The sequence below is a fragment of the Peromyscus maniculatus genome, chromosome 13, assembly GCF_049852395.1.
Source record: "Peromyscus maniculatus bairdii isolate BWxNUB_F1_BW_parent chromosome 13, HU_Pman_BW_mat_3.1, whole genome shotgun sequence".
Taxonomy (NCBI): domain Eukaryota; kingdom Metazoa; phylum Chordata; class Mammalia; order Rodentia; family Cricetidae; genus Peromyscus; species Peromyscus maniculatus.
Window position 1 is genome coordinate 10158162 of NC_134864.1, and position 18680 is coordinate 10176841.

General features: G+C 45.8%; 1 protein-coding gene across 32 annotated transcripts in view; it reads right to left on the reverse strand.

Moving 5' to 3' along the window:
- Nucleotides 1-18680, reverse strand: part of Hdac4 (histone deacetylase 4) — a 262371-nt gene that overhangs the window by 133165 nt on the left and 110526 nt on the right. For 30 of the 32 annotated variants that reach the window (XM_042259861.2, XM_042259865.2, XM_042259864.2 and 27 more), the window contains one exon: nt 962-1033. The exons of 1 other annotated variant lie outside the window; for it this stretch is intronic. In XM_042259861.2, the coding sequence (XP_042115795.1) occupies nt 962-1033 (72 nt within the window). Of the gene's footprint in view, nt 1-961; nt 1034-1157; nt 1595-18680 lie in introns of those variants that run through there. One more of the 32 variants, XM_042259866.2, reaches the window with a different exon arrangement.

Below are 18680 nucleotides of genomic sequence, written 5' to 3' on the forward strand. Positions count from 1 at the left end.
TACATGCCTTTCTCTGCCTACTCACAGCACTTCTTCTATACAGGCCTAAACTCATGCTGCGAACACTCTGACCTTCAGTACTGCAAAAATGTGCCACACGTGCTAGGAAACAAAGGAGCCTGGCGACAGAGGTAAGAGGAGTGTGAGTGTCATGCGGGTAATCCTTGCTGACACACCATCCCTGGAGCAGAGAAAGAAAATGAGGATAACGGGCACAGGAAACACTTGGTTCTTGAGCTGGCACATCAGAGCTACATCCCACGCCATCTTCAGTACCAGTCAGTGTGCCATTAAGAGACGGCATTTATTGAAGAACTACTAAAAAGCTAACAGATATCTGAGCTTAGTGAGAACTCCATAGGGAAGCATTATCATTCATGTCTGAGGAGTGAGTAACAAAACCCAGGTATTCAGCAGCGGGACTCACAGCCGCAGACAGCAGCAGACTGAAGGCAGGTCACAAGGCAGCACTGTGAGCCACAGCCTGCCCCACACCGAGCGACGGGCTCTCCAAGAGCATGGCAGAAAAGCTAACACAAAGCTTTCTGGTTTTCTCAGAAACTGTTTATTTACCATTTTTTTCCATAGCCCATCAGGGCATGTGAGACATTCTTATCTCACTCCACACTGGGAAGTACTAGGAAACTATCTCAAAAAGCCTAAACTATGACAGTGTTAGACAAAATGACTCGAGCAAACTGAACTTGAGAGAAAGTGAAAGTCAAAACCTCTCCAAAAGTTCAACTTTAAAAGCTGGCCATCTCCATGAACTACTTCGGGTGAAGCCAATGGTGTGGTAGGTGGGAATGGAAAGACAGAGCACAGGCCCCCAGCGGAAATGTCATCTGGGCAGGCACCAAGCCCGGCGCACTGGCTCTATCACACTTACTTCCACTTCTAAAGTGCCCTGCGCCTCTCACCGTGTCCCTCCTTCAAAGCCCAGGCAAGTGGGTTGACTTACCCGCGCTGGACATGTGGTTCACCCGGGCAGGATTCAGCAGCTCCACCGGCTGGTCTCGGCCAGAAAGTCCATCTGAGGAGAGGAGACACTGGCTTGAGAAATGGTGAGTTGAGCAGCAAGTTTTCGGCAACAAATGGTACTGGAAAGCATGTGCACCCCCACCCCACCCCACCCCAGCCCAGCCCACCCCACCCACCTTCTTTTAGAGGACAGTTTCAATTCCAGCACTGATTATTTTTACTTGCCAGAGAAAATGAAAGACTCTTTGTAGAATAATCAAAACAGCCCCCAGTTGAGATATGGTGAACTGGGATTCCCGCCTGAGGGCATCTGGTTGAGCTAGCATGGCTCACTTATATTTAGCCCAGACTGGGCTTATCAGAAGTGGGCTTTTCTGCAGAGACCATAAGCATTAAGATAAAGAGCTCCCCCTCTTCTGGACTTGGACACAAACAAAGCAGCTGGGACACGTGAGGTGGACAGAAGGGAAACAGGGTGCTGGGGTACTCCAAGCAGCCCTGGGGAACGAATGCCTTGCCAGCACCAGTGGCCTTACAGAGATTACACAATCATTTCTTTGAAATCTATTTTTAGATCACATTCAGGAACCAATCTGGCTATTCTGACTTGAGGCAAGAAGAAGACTGGAACCTACCCACCATCAAAGCCTGGCACAAGATGGATGTAGACCTCCTGGTATCTCTGTGTTCCCCAAACATGAAGGGAAGAAGACCCACACAACTCCACAGAACCAGACTTTCCCTTTAAAATCAGCTTGTGACAAGTGGTATTAGATGTTCCGCAGTGACATGCATACCATTGCAGACCGGCATCAGCAGTCACCCATGACAGGGCAGTCATGCGGCTCCCACAGACAGGGTTTCAAAGCAGAACACAAACAGATAACAGATTAGGTTGAGCAGAGGAGCCAATCTGTGTGTCCTCAGAGGAATTCCAACTCTGAAGACAGAAGCCTCGGCCCAGGAGATCCAAAGTATGCCCTTCCACAGAAGAGATGGCACATGCAGGAGGTCATCTGAATCACACGAGAGACAGAGTGGGACTGCTCCTCAGCACCACTCAGAATCGAGGTCCAGCAACTTTAGCATTTCATAATAGAAGAAGCCCACTGAGCCTATCTGGGATACCGTAGTCCACGCTCCAGGGATGAGAAGGAAGACTGAGAAGTCACTGTCACACCTTATAGGCAGCCAACCACTAGTCCCAAACAATCACCTGCCACTTACAGACTGAAGGCTTTCTCAAGAGCACGGCCATCTGAGACGCCCTGACCACAGGATTGTAAAGCCAACAACAGTCTCCTTGAACCTTAATGACTACTCAACAAGAAACCTCAAGGGGCAGAAAATACTTCCTACGCCTTTCTTTCCTGCAAAGAAATAAGAGTCCATTGTAGAAAGCAATAAAATGCTTCAAAAGGGATAGGTAGGTAGGTAGGTGTGTGTGTGTGTGTGTGTGTGTGTGTGTGTGTGTGTGTGTGTGTGTGTGTGTGTGTGTGTGTTTAAACATTTTAAATTCACCATGAATACTTCCCAGAAATCCAAAAGGCACCTAGGCTGGCTGCAGGCTTCCAATAGCTAAGTGCAGAGGAACTACAGCCTGCCTTGCTCTGGGGATCCCTCAGTGTTCTTTCTGTCCCTGCTGCCAGTGCATCAACAGAAGGCTTCCACCAGTCTCCACCATTCCCACCTGTTGTTGTTGTTGTTGTTGTTTGTTGTTGTTGTTTTGCTCTTTTGGGAGGTCGCCACCCAGCTCCCAAATACACAGAGGCTTATTCTTACTTATGAATGCCCGGCCTTAGCTTGCCTTAGTTTCTAGCCAGCTTTTCTTAAATTATCCCGTCTACCTTTTGCCTCTGGGCTTTTCCCGTTCTCTTACTTCTGTAAATCCTACTCTTTCTCCATGGCTCACTGTGTAGCTGGGTGGCTGGACCCTGGAGTCCTCCTCCTTCTCTGGCTACTTCTTCCTCTTCTCCTCCCAGATTTCTACTTCTATATATTCTCTCTGGCTGCCAGCCCTGCCTATCCTTTCTCCTGCCTTGCTATCGGCCAGTTCATTAAACCATCAGGTGTTTTACACAGGCACAGTAACACAGCTTCACAGAGTTAAACAAATGCAAAATGAACAAAAGTAACACACCTTAAAATAATATTCCACAACATCCACCTTACACGTCCATCTGGGAAAATGCCAGGTTTAGTAGTTAGCTAGTTCAGAGCACTCCAACCCTGGCACAGTATGCCATCAGGTGTGGAGCCCGTTTCTGGAGTATGGGCTTGAGATGGTGTCTGCCCTGGGCTCTGAAGGCCCAATGACTCTAGAAGGCACATAATAGTACCTACTATACTCCCACAAGAAACTTTACATTTTGAAGTAGCTGGTGCACAGTGTAAGTTACACAAAGTCTCTCTGTGTGCCTTTGTATTTTCATCAATGTGTAGTGTGACTGAATCTTGGTCCATATACAGGATCTCTTGGTTTTTAACTGGTATCTGTCTCTTAGCCTTCAGGATAATGTTTACCATGTATACAAATTACCTGTCTCACCTTGGGCAACAATACAATGATAAGCAAACATGGATTCTCCATATAAGTCAGACCTTAAGCTTGACATGTTCCAGCCTTTCCTAGAATAGCATATGTTGTACCCTGACACCCACTGATTCTGCCACCCGTTGAGTGACACTTTCTGATTCAACTCTGACACTACCTATTGTTCACATTGATCCAACTCCAGAGAGTGGGGCGACTTCAGGTCTAAAATATAATAATAATAATAATAATAATAATAATAATAATAATAATAATAGAATAGCTTGTTCTAAAACAAACAAACAAACAATTTATGTCTTAAATTGCATGTCATTCTGAATACCAGATGAAAATTTGAGTTCTTTGGACCCATCTTGCCCAAGATGTGAGCCAAACTTTGCCCAGCATATCCATACTGGGGATGTGCCACCTACCTTTTACTCAACTACTTAGCAGCCACTTCTCTTATCTACCAAGCCAACTGTCATGGTACTACAAAACTAGCATTCATGTAGCTCTTGTTTTATTTACCAGCAGCCATAAAACACAAGAGCAGTCATGTGAGCAATTCAGGTACACCAAGGAGAAGCTGCAAAGGCCACTCAGTCCATCTCACCATTATCATAAGAAGGCAAGTAGTACACAGGACAGTTTTGAAAGAAATCACACACAGAGAACTTACATGAACACTCTGTTATGTGTGTTCTATTAGATATATTATTAGCTGTTTCTCTCTCTCTCTCTCTCTCTCTGGGGGGGGGACTTTTCAAGACAGGGTTTCTCTGTATAGTTTTGATACCTGTCCTGGATCTCGCTCTGTGGACCAGGCTGGCCTTGAACTTACAGAGATCCACCTGGCTCTGCCTCCTGAGTGGCTATTACTCTCTTGATGTGCCCGATTTATGAATTCAACATTACTTGGTACACATGCACAGAAGAAACAGCACTTGCAGGAGTCAGTACCCTCTGTGGTTCTGGCATTCACTCAGCATCTTGAAACATAACCTCATGAATAAGGGACAACTGTCTTTGTACCCAGGTTTACTACTAAGGATAAAATGAATGCACAATGAAAATGCACATGATCCCCAAAGTCCCCTTAGAGTCGGGGTGGTTGTGAGATTAGTTTTAACTGTCAGCTTGATGATCTATACTCACATAGATAGAAGGTCTTTATGAAGAATGATCTAGATCAGGTGGGCCTGTGGGGATGTCCATCAGGAACTGTTTTGATTGTTAACTGATGAAGGAAGACCCACCCTGAATGTAGGCAGCACCATTTCACGGCTGGGCCCTGAACTGTGCAGGAGTGAAGAAAGCCACCAAGATGCACTTATTCCTCTCTGCTCTGGACTGCCGTTGTGCTCTGATTAACTGTTTAAATTCCTGCCTTGACTTCCCCTCACTGATGCAAGTGTAAGCCAAATAAATCCTCCCAAGAATTGCTTTCAGTCCGCTTGTTTGTCACAGCAACAGAAATGAAATTAGAACAGTGAGCATTCATCCTCTTCCTGGCTCACTGACCTGGCAACAGGTCAACTTCACCAGTCAAAAGATTTTATGAGCCGATCTCTAGTCCTCCTACCTCCATCTTTATAAATCAGATCAGTGGGTAGGGCTGGCAGCTCCAACCCTGGAATCTTTGTCTTTCTAGTGACCAGACTCCAAGCCATCTCATTAGACTAAACTGATATGAATGAAGACCCAAAGACATTCTGTTGCTCACGAAACCCCAAGGACTTCAAGGGTCGAGTGGCAGGATCGGGCACCAAAGTACTATCCTGTTCTTCTTTTACTGGGGAGACTGCTGACTCTAAAAATGGTATCCAGATCCCTATCCATGCATCTTCACATCTTTGAAAACCAATCTCAGACCGCTGAAAACCCATCATGGACAGATATTCAGCACTACTGTATATGACATGCTGGCCTCCAAGGTAAGGAGTAATTCTGAAAAGAGGGTCATCTGCAAACACACATCAACTCTAGGGAGCTGAGCCTCCTGAAGCCACTTGCAGAGCTCGGCTCAAGGGTGGTAGAGGCTCTCCTCCTTTGGGTTCCTTCATGAACTTTCATTCAACTGTTCACAGTAAGCCATACTGCGTCCTGTGCAGGGTGCATTACACATGGCATGAAGTACAATGCTTTGCTTCTGGTTGGTTGGTTGGTTGGCTGGTTGGCTGGTTTTCTCATGAGAACAGCCAAGAGGTCCGATCTTTTACCATCAGTCAGTAGACTGCTGTGTTGCAGCTGGCATCTCAATACTCAGCCAGCTTGCTGGTCCTGTGCCCAGTATCACATCTTTCTGGCCACAGTAGTTCTGTACAGTTCTTCACACTCAGCAAAGCAGGGCCCAACATTCTTCTCCAGAAGCAGCCAGAGTAATGGTGGCCCCTGCACCATCACACTCACAGGAATCTGTTTCTGAATAATCCCCCACCTCTCCCACACACAGAGGAGAACCACAGCCTGGTTGCGCCTGTGACCCTATTAAGTCTCTCAGCGATGCTTTAAAGTATTCAGTGTTAAACTCGCGAACTACTTGGACTTCTGATATTTTCATTACAATATTAAAAATGTTACTAAAACATAAAGGTTTTAAATAAATGGTTAAAGCATTTTAAGTTTCTATTTTAGTTTGCTGATACATACGGGCAATGGGCATCTTTGGATCTTGTTCAACTCTGACCCTTCCGCTCATCTGTCCACAGCCTCTCTCAAGCTCTCCACGCTGAAAGTGGCAGTCCTGCTTTTTCTTACAGCACTGGGCTGGGGCTAACAGCACAAGGACAGTGGCCAAGGGCTCCTGCCCTGTCTAGTCTTCCCGGCAATGTTGTTTTGGCAAGAAGCATGGCACCTGCTGTAGGTTTCTGACTGGTAATTTTTTACCATACTGAGGAAGCTGCCTGGCATTTCTGGTTTGCCAAGACAGATCTCTAATCAGGTATGTTTGCTTAATGCATTTAACTTTTCTGCATCAATCCAGACCACTGAGAAACTCCTCCTTCCACCTGGAAATATGATCTTCTTTTTCTCAAATGCCACCAAGTTGTTTCCCTTGGGAAAAAGACGTGGTCAAGTTGGTCGAGGTCAGAGACAGTAAGAAGTTAAGAGTGGGGTCTGAAATCCACTCTGGAGTCAAGTCTCCCAATTCTTCTCAGGCTTAGTGTCACACTTCAACCCACTGTCACAATCATAAGAGGAAATCAATGTATCAATTGATTACTTGGTAGGAGACTGTTTGATACAGGAAAAGCTGAGGTGTTTATAATGATGAATGGTACGTTCTCTTTCTACTGAAGATGTTTTTTCAGATATACCGTTAATAGGGAACCTATGGATAAGTGGCAGCTATGATAATTCAAATCTGCATGGATAGTATCCAGTCTTCCAGTCCACTTTTAACAACTTTTTAAAAGCAATCTTCCTGGAGTTGTGGGCTCCAGGAAGTTAGAGGCAGCCAGATTCTCAGTGTATCCTGCCCCACCTCCTCGCTAGCACCTAGTTTAAGATGGTTTATGCCAACAGCTGCTCCTGAAACTCAGGTTAGATCTCCTCAGGTTCCTTGGTTCTGATACCCCTGGCAGTGTTAAGCAGGACTGGTCAGGTCATGCCCCTCCCCCATCCTCATGAGCACACTTGAGAGGAAGACAATGAATGACCGGCTATTCCTGTCACATCACAATCAAGGGCACTTCTACAGCACAAATATGGTGTGTCCACCAAAATACAAGTTGAAACCTCATTTCCAAGGTAGCAGTGCTGTGTGGTGGAAGGCACTGAAGAGGTGACTGGCTCAATGGGAAGAATCAGTGCTACTCTGGAGGAACGGCTTCTTTCTTACAGAGCCAGATTAATCAGTGCACACATGACTGCTCTAAAGACAGCCTGGCTCACCTGTCATGCTTACACATCTAACTTCCACCATGTTATTTGGAGCGCCATACCTTTAGCAGAGAATGGCCAGATGCCAGTGTCTGGGCTTTGCCACAGCCTTTTATATAAATTACTCAAGTCTGGAGTATTCTGTTACAGCAACAGAAAATCAGGCTAAATAGACATAGAGCACCAACTGCCTGTGTGAGCGCTGACCACCCACATGATTGACGCACATTTCCCCACTGTTAAGATACAGCTTTGATCCCTTATCCATTCTGTCCTCTAGGAAACGTCACGAAGTCCAGGTCATCCATGAAAAGTTCCATGTACTTTCTTCCCTGCCTGCATCTCAAGATGATGTGAGATGACAGACAGGGAGCACCGACTGCACGTCAGGCACTAAGAAGTTAGGCACACGGGTACAAGTGCAGGGCCAGGTTGGATGTTGCCTCCATGGTAGCAAGGGCTTGGACAGTTATGAAGGACCTTGAAAGGTACCCACACACGGTTCCAGGCCTGGCTCTGCCATGTACACACAATCTTGGGCTCCAGAGGCTCCATTCCACGCTCCTATTCATCTCCAAAGCAGGGTACTGATAGCTCTGTCTCAGAGATCTGGTTGAAGACATTTCCTGTCTTCCTCGTTGTGCTAGCCCAACCCCTAGAGAGCTCAGCTCTTGCCATACACAGAGAGGAGATGATCCCACTCCTCTCAGGCCCACTTCTATCATCTATTCCAGCCACCGAGTTCTTCGTGAGAGGTGAGAGGGCACTGCACAAGGGACAGAAAGAAGGGAGCACCCAACGTCACTTTACAATCGGAACCATGTGGCTCTGAGAGAAACTGCAGCATACTCTGGGACGGGAGGCTGCAGGATACAGAAATGCTGATGCTGAAGTAAAATCTGACTTAATGAGAAACGAGGAATTCCTGAGTTAAGGATATTGGTGTATGTGTGTCTTATTAAACTAGGTAACGGGGGAAACGTTTTTTTAAATAGGTTAGGGCCAGCATGATGGTTCAGGCAAAAGGGCCTGACCCGAAGCCTGATTTAAGCTCAATCTTTGGAACCCAGATGGTGGGAAAAGAGTTGATTCCCAAAAACTGTCCTCTGATCTGTATACACATGTTGTGGCACACACAAACACAAAACACACACAAATGCATGCACACTCAAAGTAAATATATAACAATGTAATAAAAATAAATTTTAAAAAAAGTTTAGCTCTTACAGGCTAGGACAAAAAAATTAACAATCATGAAAAATGATGTATTGAACAGAGAATGAACATAAACGGCTTACTGTTTGTCTGAGTAGAAGTGAAAGAAGTCCCCACCCCCTTCTAGGAGTCCTGGCCCTGAGAACAGCAGCCTGTGGCCTCTGCAGTATGGGCACTGCTCACTGCTTCCTCACCCAGCAGCTCAGTGTGCAGTCACAGACCACTCTACTCCCTGTGTGTATTCAGTGTGGCTTTACTGGATTTGTTTGGATACAGTGTCCAGCGCACCCATCCCCTTGGTTCATGGTAAGGCCACTGTCCCCTGGCCCTGACCCATGTGACCATTGGTGGGATCCTACTGCAGTTACCTTATACAAGCCTGCCATGAATGGCTCAGAGACAGAAGTGGTCAGCTACCGGATTACCCAGCACTCCCATACCCCACCACTCTCCTCCGCTGAGCACTCCCAGCCCCCATGTCCCTTTACTCCACAACCCCTTCCAGGCAAGGGAGTATTGCACACCCAGCTTACACCAGGCTCAGCTTTCAATAAACCCGGCTCCTCCCTGTGTGAATTTCACTAATAGCCTTGAGTGCCCCAATCCATTAAGTTCTGCTTTTTCTTGCCACACAGGTTATTGAGAAATACCAAAGTTCTATAATAAAGCTCGCATCTGCCCATTAATAGGAATTAAACTTTAATGAGTAAGTGTCGTGAATTCCTCAGGCATGCCCAACATAGTTTATGTGTATTTATTAGAGAAAATGAAAATGGAAGAAAGAATCTCTTTCTCTAAGCACTATTTTTCCTTTGGGGTAATCAGGCAGACATTTAAAATGTCAAGGATAACCTATGAGGTGTTCTTGCTGTTTTCCCCCTAAGAATCACAACTAGCTCCAGCCACAGTGGGAAAGGGGGGGGGAGGGGGAGGAGACCAGTCAGGGATTTTTTTTTTTTTCATCCTGTTTTGAACAAGTAACCAAAGAAGCGGGGGTGGGGGTGGGGGGTGGGGGAGACAGCTATTAAAACAGAACACCAGTGACGATGGAGTTTGGCTGTTGGAAACACCTGCTCGATGATGGACACTCCTGGCTTATGGGCAGCTCTCACCTACGGAACACCTTAACCTCAGTGCATGACAGAGGCAGCTGCCCACTGTGATCTTGGAGCTGAGTGGGAGTTGGCTCACTGCCATGGCCCCAAACTGAGAGAGAACCAGACTGCAGGGCCACAGTGGAACACTGGTCCTCAATATCTGAAGTGTAGTGTCTATGAGTCTGAACCGCTTTCACACTGAAGATTCGAAAACTGTTAAGTGCACATGGGAGTGTGATGGCATCTGGAATTTGCCAGAAATGCCTGGGACATAAGTAAGGCAGGGTGTATGAAGTGGGCATGGCAGAGAATCCCAGGGCCTTAAACAGAGGGAAGCAGGGATCACACCCCTTTCATTTACTTCTGTTTGAAATTTTTCTTGAGCAGCCAAGAATAAAGATAGGCCTTCCCTTCTTCAAACCACTGAAGTTTGTCTAGCCTGTCTTCTCACTAATGTTCCCATGTTCTTTGGTGTGTCGCCAGCCCCATGCTGGCCACTGAATTCGCACTTCTGGCTCCTGGTCAAGCTACAAGCAGGTGCTGAACATCTAGGGTGGGAAAAGAACACAAGTCAGAAGCCCAGAACCACCAACACATATCGTGCGCAGCTACATCAATCCTGCAGAACTAGCCCTCAGCTGGACTTCCTCCTCTGTTGAGCACAGACTGGCTGACGTGCAGTGGTAGCAGAAACACTGGTCCTTAGACTGGCTATTCATGGTTCTCCAAAGTTCTATCTTAGCACAGGCAGCACACTTGTCTTGTGTCAAATCACCAGGAAGGCTCACTGTCTAGGACCATGCTCTCTCTAGGACATGCTCAGTCAATCAACTAGGCCAAAACACGAAAACAAAACCTCTGCCCAGACACTCAGATACCACACAGAAGTCTAAACCTGCATGCAAAGGGAAGCATGGTCAGGCCTGAGCCACAAAGCCGGCTACCACTCAGAAAACCTCTTCTAGGAAGATATAAATGTAGAAAAATGACAGTATCCACAGAGTCAAGAAGCTCTAGAAACAAGAAACACACAGCATGCCCAAAGACGAACATATGTAGAACATAGCACATCCACAGGCAGACATTGTCCAGGAGAGAACAGGCCTGACCCTGGGGAAATGGGGGAGGGGGTCCTGGCAGAGCACACGGCCAGGTGTGTCAGAGGCTCAACAAGCACCGACTGAACCAGCAGGTGAGTAACAACAAGGATACAAAGGAATATGCAAAAGAAACATCTTTGTCTAGATGGTCACCATAGACTGGGCCTATCCTCCCCTGGCCAGGGGCAGATGTCTTGTGGAAAGAGCTACACAGTGGCTCTCTCTGGCTTCTTTCCAGGGACAGGTCTTCCCCAGAGAACAGAATGGTCCATCAGACATTTATAAATGAGCTCAGAGATCAGGAGACAATGTCTTGGCCAGCTCTGCAAACAGCACTCCTCTCCATGCTCAAGAACATGTCCATCTACCCTGTCGGGGGGACCAACTGGGTGCACTGTTTCAGATAGTGGAGGAGAGGAGATGTGCATGTTTCCCAGAACCTGTATGACAGGTGATGGATGGGTAACAACTACAAAGGATAGCACAGCAGAACCCACAGACTCTTGAACTATGTGCAGCAGCTCTCAATATGGGCACTTTCAGTTAGACAGGGACAAGGGACAGGGACACCATTGTCTCAAGCAAAGATGCTGCCCTAGCGCTGATGCCACTGGTGAAGAACTTAAATCCTCCAGACACCAGTTGTCCGTCTATAGGACCAGAAGCTGTGATAGCTGCAACCTCTCTTTTCCTGCCAACTCCTGTTTTCTGAAATAGCACCTTTAAAGAGAGCCTGGGGAGAGGGAGAAGGCTGTGACCTGGGGCCTTGTGGCCTGTGGGGCCTGGTGGCCTGAGGTCAGACATGCCCAGCTAAGTCAGTCTTGCAGAACCAGCCTCCAGCTGGACTTCCTTGTCTGTTGAGCTGACCAAGATCGGCTGATATGAGGAGTTAAGTTGACTTACAAAGAGGGAGGCCCATGATCTGAGTTCAGCCAGAGTCTAGGCTAGCTCCTCCCTAAGGTGCTCCACCCTTCGAATGCCAAAGCATCTGATGGGAGTGCAAGACTCCCTGCAAAGTATGAGTCAGCAACCAAAACTCCTTTACGGGGAACCTACCTCCAAAACACTTTCTACATCACTGAACATCACGAATTAGCTAAAGGTGTCTGTGGTCAAGTGACAGGAAGCTAGAAAATAGGTAGATGTTAACAAGCAGCTCAGAGGGATGAGTCACTAATCCACAACAATACACTCTAACCAGCCATTAGAGGAAGTCAGAGGCAGCTCAGCCTGTGGCCAGACAGTGCCGAGCATTTTACCCATCTTCCCTGCGTTGTGCCTGCCCTGCGGTGTTCTTAGCTTTCTTACTGAACATGCCTTTCAGAAAGACTGGTCTGCCTTAGATGCCAGAAGGAAAGAGGAGGGCTAGCACAGAGGGGGTGGCAGCAAGTGCCCGAGGGGTGGGCTGGCCACACGGGTCCCAATGGGTCAAGGAGCACTTTCCCCTCCACTAAGGCCACTCCGGTTCAAAGACTTCCTCCCCTGGAATTCTGTGAAACAGTATTTGCTTCAATTCACTGAACTGCATTTTCTTTTTCTAGACTGATCTTACAGGATCTTCCCAGTGCTGAGCCTCCGTCCTGAATGGGGAGCCTGACAGAGGCTCCTGCTTTCACTGGTCAGGCACTGTCTAAGAGCTTCCTGCACCTGAGCTTAGTCCTCACCAGGAACAAGGACAGTTACTGCCCTTGTCCCAGATTAACTGAGGAGAAAAAGCCTGCACTGAGCAGGCTGCAGACCAGCCTCCCATGCAGCGTTCAGCCCACTGGTCTGCACATAGGACACTAGCGCAGGGACATGGCATCACTTGTCCATGAATGCACTCACAGTGTGTTTCCCTGGCTGGCTGCTGAGCAGCTGGCAGGATTTGAAGAATACCCTTTGGGGAATACCAAGTCCTGGCTCCCCAAACTCCCAACAGCCAAAAGGTCTAGTAAACAGTGTGGTATCAGTGCTGGAGACTGAGCCATTGGCGTTTTAGACAAGAGCATGTGAGGGACCCATGTGAGCTTGTATGGCCTCTAAGCAGGTATTTGAAGGACATGCGAGAAAGAGTCATGTAAAGGGCACCAGAAAGTGCCCTACAGGAGGAGGAAGCCACAGATAGAAGATAGAACACTACACTGTATGTGTAGAAGAGCACAGTGGGACAAGAGCCATGAGGAGGATCACGGGGCTCACTTCAGATGCCTTGAAGGAGATAAACTAGAGCCACAGGACTAAAGAGTAAAGTGGGCATGGGAAAGAGGGTGTGGGGGCTCTTCCAGAGCCCCAGGGCTGGGAGCAGCACAGTCACCAAGGAGCTGGAGGGGCACTCTCTGGGGCCCTACTTTGAAAGGCAAACCCTTAGGACTATCTGGTAGCCTTTATGCAGCTTGGTCAGGTCATGCCACTTTTAGAGGTACAGGAGGCAGAGGCCTGGCGAGGGCATCAAGCCTGCAGGGTGAAGAACATGAATGGCAGCATCTGCTGACTCTTGGAGACCTGTCCAGCACTTTGAAGAACCAATACCTCTAATCTGCTTGGGTCATTAGATTTTCTCAGAAAAACAAAACCACAATGTGTAGGATTCGTTCAAGGGTTCCAGTCTCACGATCCCTAAAACCGCATGGTGGGTTTTGGCTTTCCTCGCTCTGCTGAGCATGTGTCAGTTCTAGGTCCACTGGCCTGTGTGCTGCAACAGCACACAGCTGCTCTAAACAAGTGCAAGCACCTCCCCATCCTGGGCTAAGCTCTGGCTTCTGAAATAGTGCATCCGAGTTGCAAAAGGAAGAGGCAGTGGCATACTGCAATCTACAGTCTACACATCCCACCCAGGCTTGTGTAAGAATGAACGTGCAGTGAAACCCACAATGGAGTTGGCTGCTTTATTTTAGTTTTCTTGTTTGCCTCACCGTGGTTTGTGCTGACTGAGACAGGACTTAATTAAGTACAGGGCCACTGTCTTGGTGTGTTGCTCTTGTCTGGAAGGTGAGACCTTGGCCTGCACTATCTCTTAGACCAGTGTCTCCATAATGGCTCTGGCAGCAAGTCAGGCTGTTCTCTGTTCCCATGAAAGTTGAGAGGCATCCTCATACTAAATGAAATGCCTGCTTTAATTTCACAGCTCTGACCATCACTATCAGGAGCAGACCAAGGTAGAGCCTGCCCTCCAGGACTGGGGCCTTGGAGAAACCATCCAAGCACCATCCAAGCCATTCCATCATTCTGTCCCCAAACTCAGGTCTCCAGGAGAGGATGCTACCCAAGACCTCAGGCCACCATGCTGAAAACATCAGGGAGCAACAATGAATGGCAGACTGGAGGTTGCAGAGAGTCCGAGGATACTGCCTTCCCCTGCTGGCTCAGGTGGCTGCAGTCCCCATTACTGTTCTGCTGCTTACAGGCCATCACTGGCTGAGCTTCCACCAGCTCACTTTGGTACAGAAATAGGGTGTGCTGACCCATACCACTGTTTCCATTACAGGCCATCCATCTAAGAGTGTCTTATAAACTCTACGTGTGCTATCAACAGTGCTGCTGACACTTGACGCTCCTCCCATGGGAAACAACTAGAAAAGAGCTTTCTTCCTGGAAGCCAGCAGGGTCTGCCCAGTTTCTCTGCTCTGACCGGAAAGATGATTTCTAGTAAGCTAAGACTGGCTTTACACTACAGCAAACCCTGTGGATGAAGACCCAAAGTAGGGACTGGAAACCCAATCTAGTAAATTATTCTAGGAGAGATGTTCAAATCAAATGGAGGTCCTGGAAACAGGACTCTTACCTAGGTCTGTTTGGACCCTACTGTGAAGCTCAGGATTCATCTGGACTTTATCAGCTTAGGTAGCCAATAGGACCGGATGGACTCCAGGGCAAGCACCTGGCCCTCAGCACTGCCAGCCCCTCTAGACCTCCTGTATCTGAAGAGTTTTCCTGAGGGGGAGGGGGAGTAATACAGAGTGGAAAGAGGAGGTTGTAATACACAGTCAACTTTTAAAATGTCATAAAACTTGCCTCAATTTTTGTGCTAACAGTGCAGAGCACAGTGATTTAATTCTATCTTTTAAAATTTTTCAAAACTAATTATATTTAAAAGGAAGGACACACAATCATAGCATGCAAATGTCACCATGATTACCAACATGTTAGGCAAAGTGTGTATAGTTTCCATCCTACCAGACACTGCTAAAGGCCATGACCACACAGGGACTTCCGTCTTGCCTCCATCTCCACACACTTCTATTTGCTTTCTGGACTCTTAACCAATGCTCTCCCACTGTACCGGGTGCATTCAAGATAATTACATCCTGGCTGTTTAAATCAAGAATCCCATAGCACATGACTCACCCCAACAAAGGCAGTCTGCCCGAGTCTGTAAGCTGTAGCAACTGACACATTTCCACTATGCACAGTATGGATGGACTCACGTAACTTCTCCATGCTGGGCCTAACTAAGGTATAACATTATTCCTTTTTAGACAACCAAAATTCAGCTTCTAAAAATACAGTGATTTCATTGTATTGTGTTCTATTTTAATCTTCTAAAGATAGAGCTAGCACCAGGAGAAGCAATTTGCTGCTGGCTATGAACTACACTAATGTCACAGACAGAATGTGATTTCGCCTGCAGGTTCCACATGACAACTGCAGAGGATGGTATCAAGGTTTTGGCAGTGCAGTATAGGAGGACCCTGGCCACTGGTTTCCAAACCATGACTCAATGGCTACAGTGTAGTTCAAGGATAAAAATGCTTACCTAGAAGGCTACATGTTCCACCTAGTGGGCCATGCAAGTGACTCTGGAAAGCTGGAAAAGAGATTTTAGGCAAGGACAGAACTCTCATGGACTGCCCTAAAGAACTCTCTCAACCAGGCCAGGGAAACAGAAGGGGATACTAAGAGAGGAAGGGGGGGGAAAAAAAAAAAAAACTCTGCAGAAGGTTGGGACCCCCAAGCAAGTGTTCATGTTAGGGGTGGCCTCCTAGATCGTTATTTGTGTAGTTCTGGAACCCCAGGTACAGGAGTTAAAGTAAAACTTGTCCAGAACCTGGGAAACCTAAGAGTCCCATGAAAACAGAGAACAATGGCTCATCAGAGAGCAATGTCCTACTATAGATGAGTTCTTCCAATGAAAATTTAAAATTATAAATGATGGTGACAGCCCACAACCTAAAAATTAATGAAGGCAACAAAACAGAAAAATAAACTGTAATATAGCTATAAATACTGTAAGGAAACATAAGAGACTATAAAACATGAATTTTAATTAAGTATTTATATTTTAGAGAAGTTACTAAATAAAATAATATTTACACTTCTTTATAAATTGTATTTATCTACCTGCAACATATGCTAGGGCAATGGTGGCATAAGCCTTGTGGGAGTAACAACCAATGAATGAACTGACTTAAGGCCACTCCATGAGATGGAACCCAACACTGCTTTGAGTGACCAAGAACCAGAGAACAGAGAGCCCAGGGACCATGGATAAAACTAAATACCACTGGCCTTTAAAAACAAAATGTAGTGATAAAATGAATCCTAATGATATTCTGCTATAGTCATAGATCAGGCAGTGCCTTGTTCAGCCATAGTGAAAGAAGCTTCCTCCTGTAGATGATGGGAACAAATACAGAGATCCAATAGCCAGATATACACGGAAAGAAAGACAGACAGAGAGAGAAACTGACAGAGTGAAAGAGACAGAGAGGAAAGAGAGAGGGAGAGAAAGAAACAGATAGGCAGGCAGGCAGGCAGAGACCCAGACACAGAGAGAGACATAGACACAGAGAGATAAAGACAGACAGAGACAACTTGGAATACTCAGTACTAAAAGGAAGTCTCCATCACACCCCTCTTCTCAGGGCTCAGGGAACCCCACTGAAGAGGAAGTAGAAAAAAAAAATCTAAGAGCCAGAGTTGATGGAGTACGGCAAGAAAACAAGTGGTTCTCAGCCTTCCTAACGCTGCAGCCCTTTAATACAGTTCCTCATGGTGTGGGGACCCCAGCCATAGAATTATTTCTGTTGCTACTTCATAACTGTAATTTTGCTACTGTTATCAATTGTAATGTAAAGATCTAATATACAAGATATCTGATATGCAACCCCTGTGAAAGGATCATTGGACCCCAAAGGGGTCATGACCCACAGGTTGAGAATTATTGCTCTAAATTAGTATGCTCAAAGTTCACATGAACTCAGAGACTGAAGCAGCATGCATAGGGCCTGCATAGTTCTGTATCAGGTCCTCTGTATAAATATTATGACTTCCAGTTTAGTGTTTTTTATGGGATTCCTGAGTGTCCACACAAGTGGGTCTCTGATTCTTGTGCCTTCTCTTCAGTTCTCTTCCTTCTGTTTTTCTTGACAAATTTCAAGGTGATAGTTTTTGTTTTATCTTATTATATTTTATTTTGTTATCTTTTATTATTATCCTTTAGAAGCCTGTTCTTTTCTAATGAGATACAGAAAGGGAGTGGATCCACATAGGATTCACACAGGAGGGAGATGGGGAGGAACCAGAAGGAGTATAAGGAGGGAAAAATCATAATCAGGATATATTATGTGAGAAAAGAATCTATTTTCAATAAATGTATATTCATATCATATACTTAATAAAAGTTAAAGGGGCTGGAGAGATGGCAATTAAGTACACTTTTTGCTCTTACAGAGGACCCAGGTTTGGTTTTTCAGTACCCACATGTTGGTTCACAACCATCTTTAACTCCATTCCCAGGAGATCTGATGCCGTTTTCTGATCTCATGGGTACCAAGCACACACTTGGTGCACACACATACATGAAGGCAAAACACATAAAATAAAGTATGTAAATCTAATAATAGTTTTAAATAATAAGAGTTAAAGAATAATAATTATAGGGGGGCTAGAGAAATGGCTCAGCAGTTAAGAGCACTGGCTGATCTTCTAGAAGATCCAGGCTCAATTCCCAACACCTACATAGCAGCTCACAACTGTCAGTAACTCCAGTTCCAGAGGATCTGGCAACCTCACACAGACACACACACAGGCAAAATACCAATGCACGATAGATAGATAGATAGATAGATAGATAGATAGATAGATAGATAGATAGATAGATAGATAGATAGATAATTTAAAAAAAAAGAATAATAGTTATAATGAAAAAAAAGGAACCCAGAAAAAAAAAGAGAAATTAGGTTTGGTTTGGTTTTGGAGGCAGGTTTTCTCTGTTTAACTGCCCTGGCTGTGCTGGAACTCACTCTGTAGACTATGCTGGCCTCCAGTTCACAGACATCTGCCTGTCTCTGCCTCCCTAGTGCTGGGATTAAAAGCTTATGCCACCACCGCCCAGCTAGGTTTTTTTCTTTTAAGGAGCTTTTAAAGCAAATTTTTAAACAAAATACAAGAGAAATTTTCTAGAATTGATAGATTAGATATAGTCAAAGAGAAAAATAGAGAACAAGACTATAGACATAGACAACTGGAATGTAGCACAAAAATAAATGAACAAGGAAAAGGAATGAATGAGTAATGAATAAAAGAGTGAGACAGTCAATACAGAACTAGTGTGAATTACTAAAGTAAAAACACAAACATAATATTCAATAATGTAAAAATCTAGAATTCAGAAACTTTAGATTTGTAAGTAGTATAAACAAGTACAAACCAGCATCTAGAAGTTTTGCAGCAAAAGATCTAAACATCAGCATGGGAAGATGTCCATATGGCACCAAGGTAGTACGGCAGGCTACCCATGAAGAAAGGAAAACAGGGCTCATGCTCGGTCTTTTGGCTAAGACCAAGTGATAGTATCTAATATTTCCTCTATCTGAGAACAACGTATTAACTGACTGTTTGGAGGTAGGCGATAAAAAGGATAACTGGACTGAAAACTACTTTCTAATT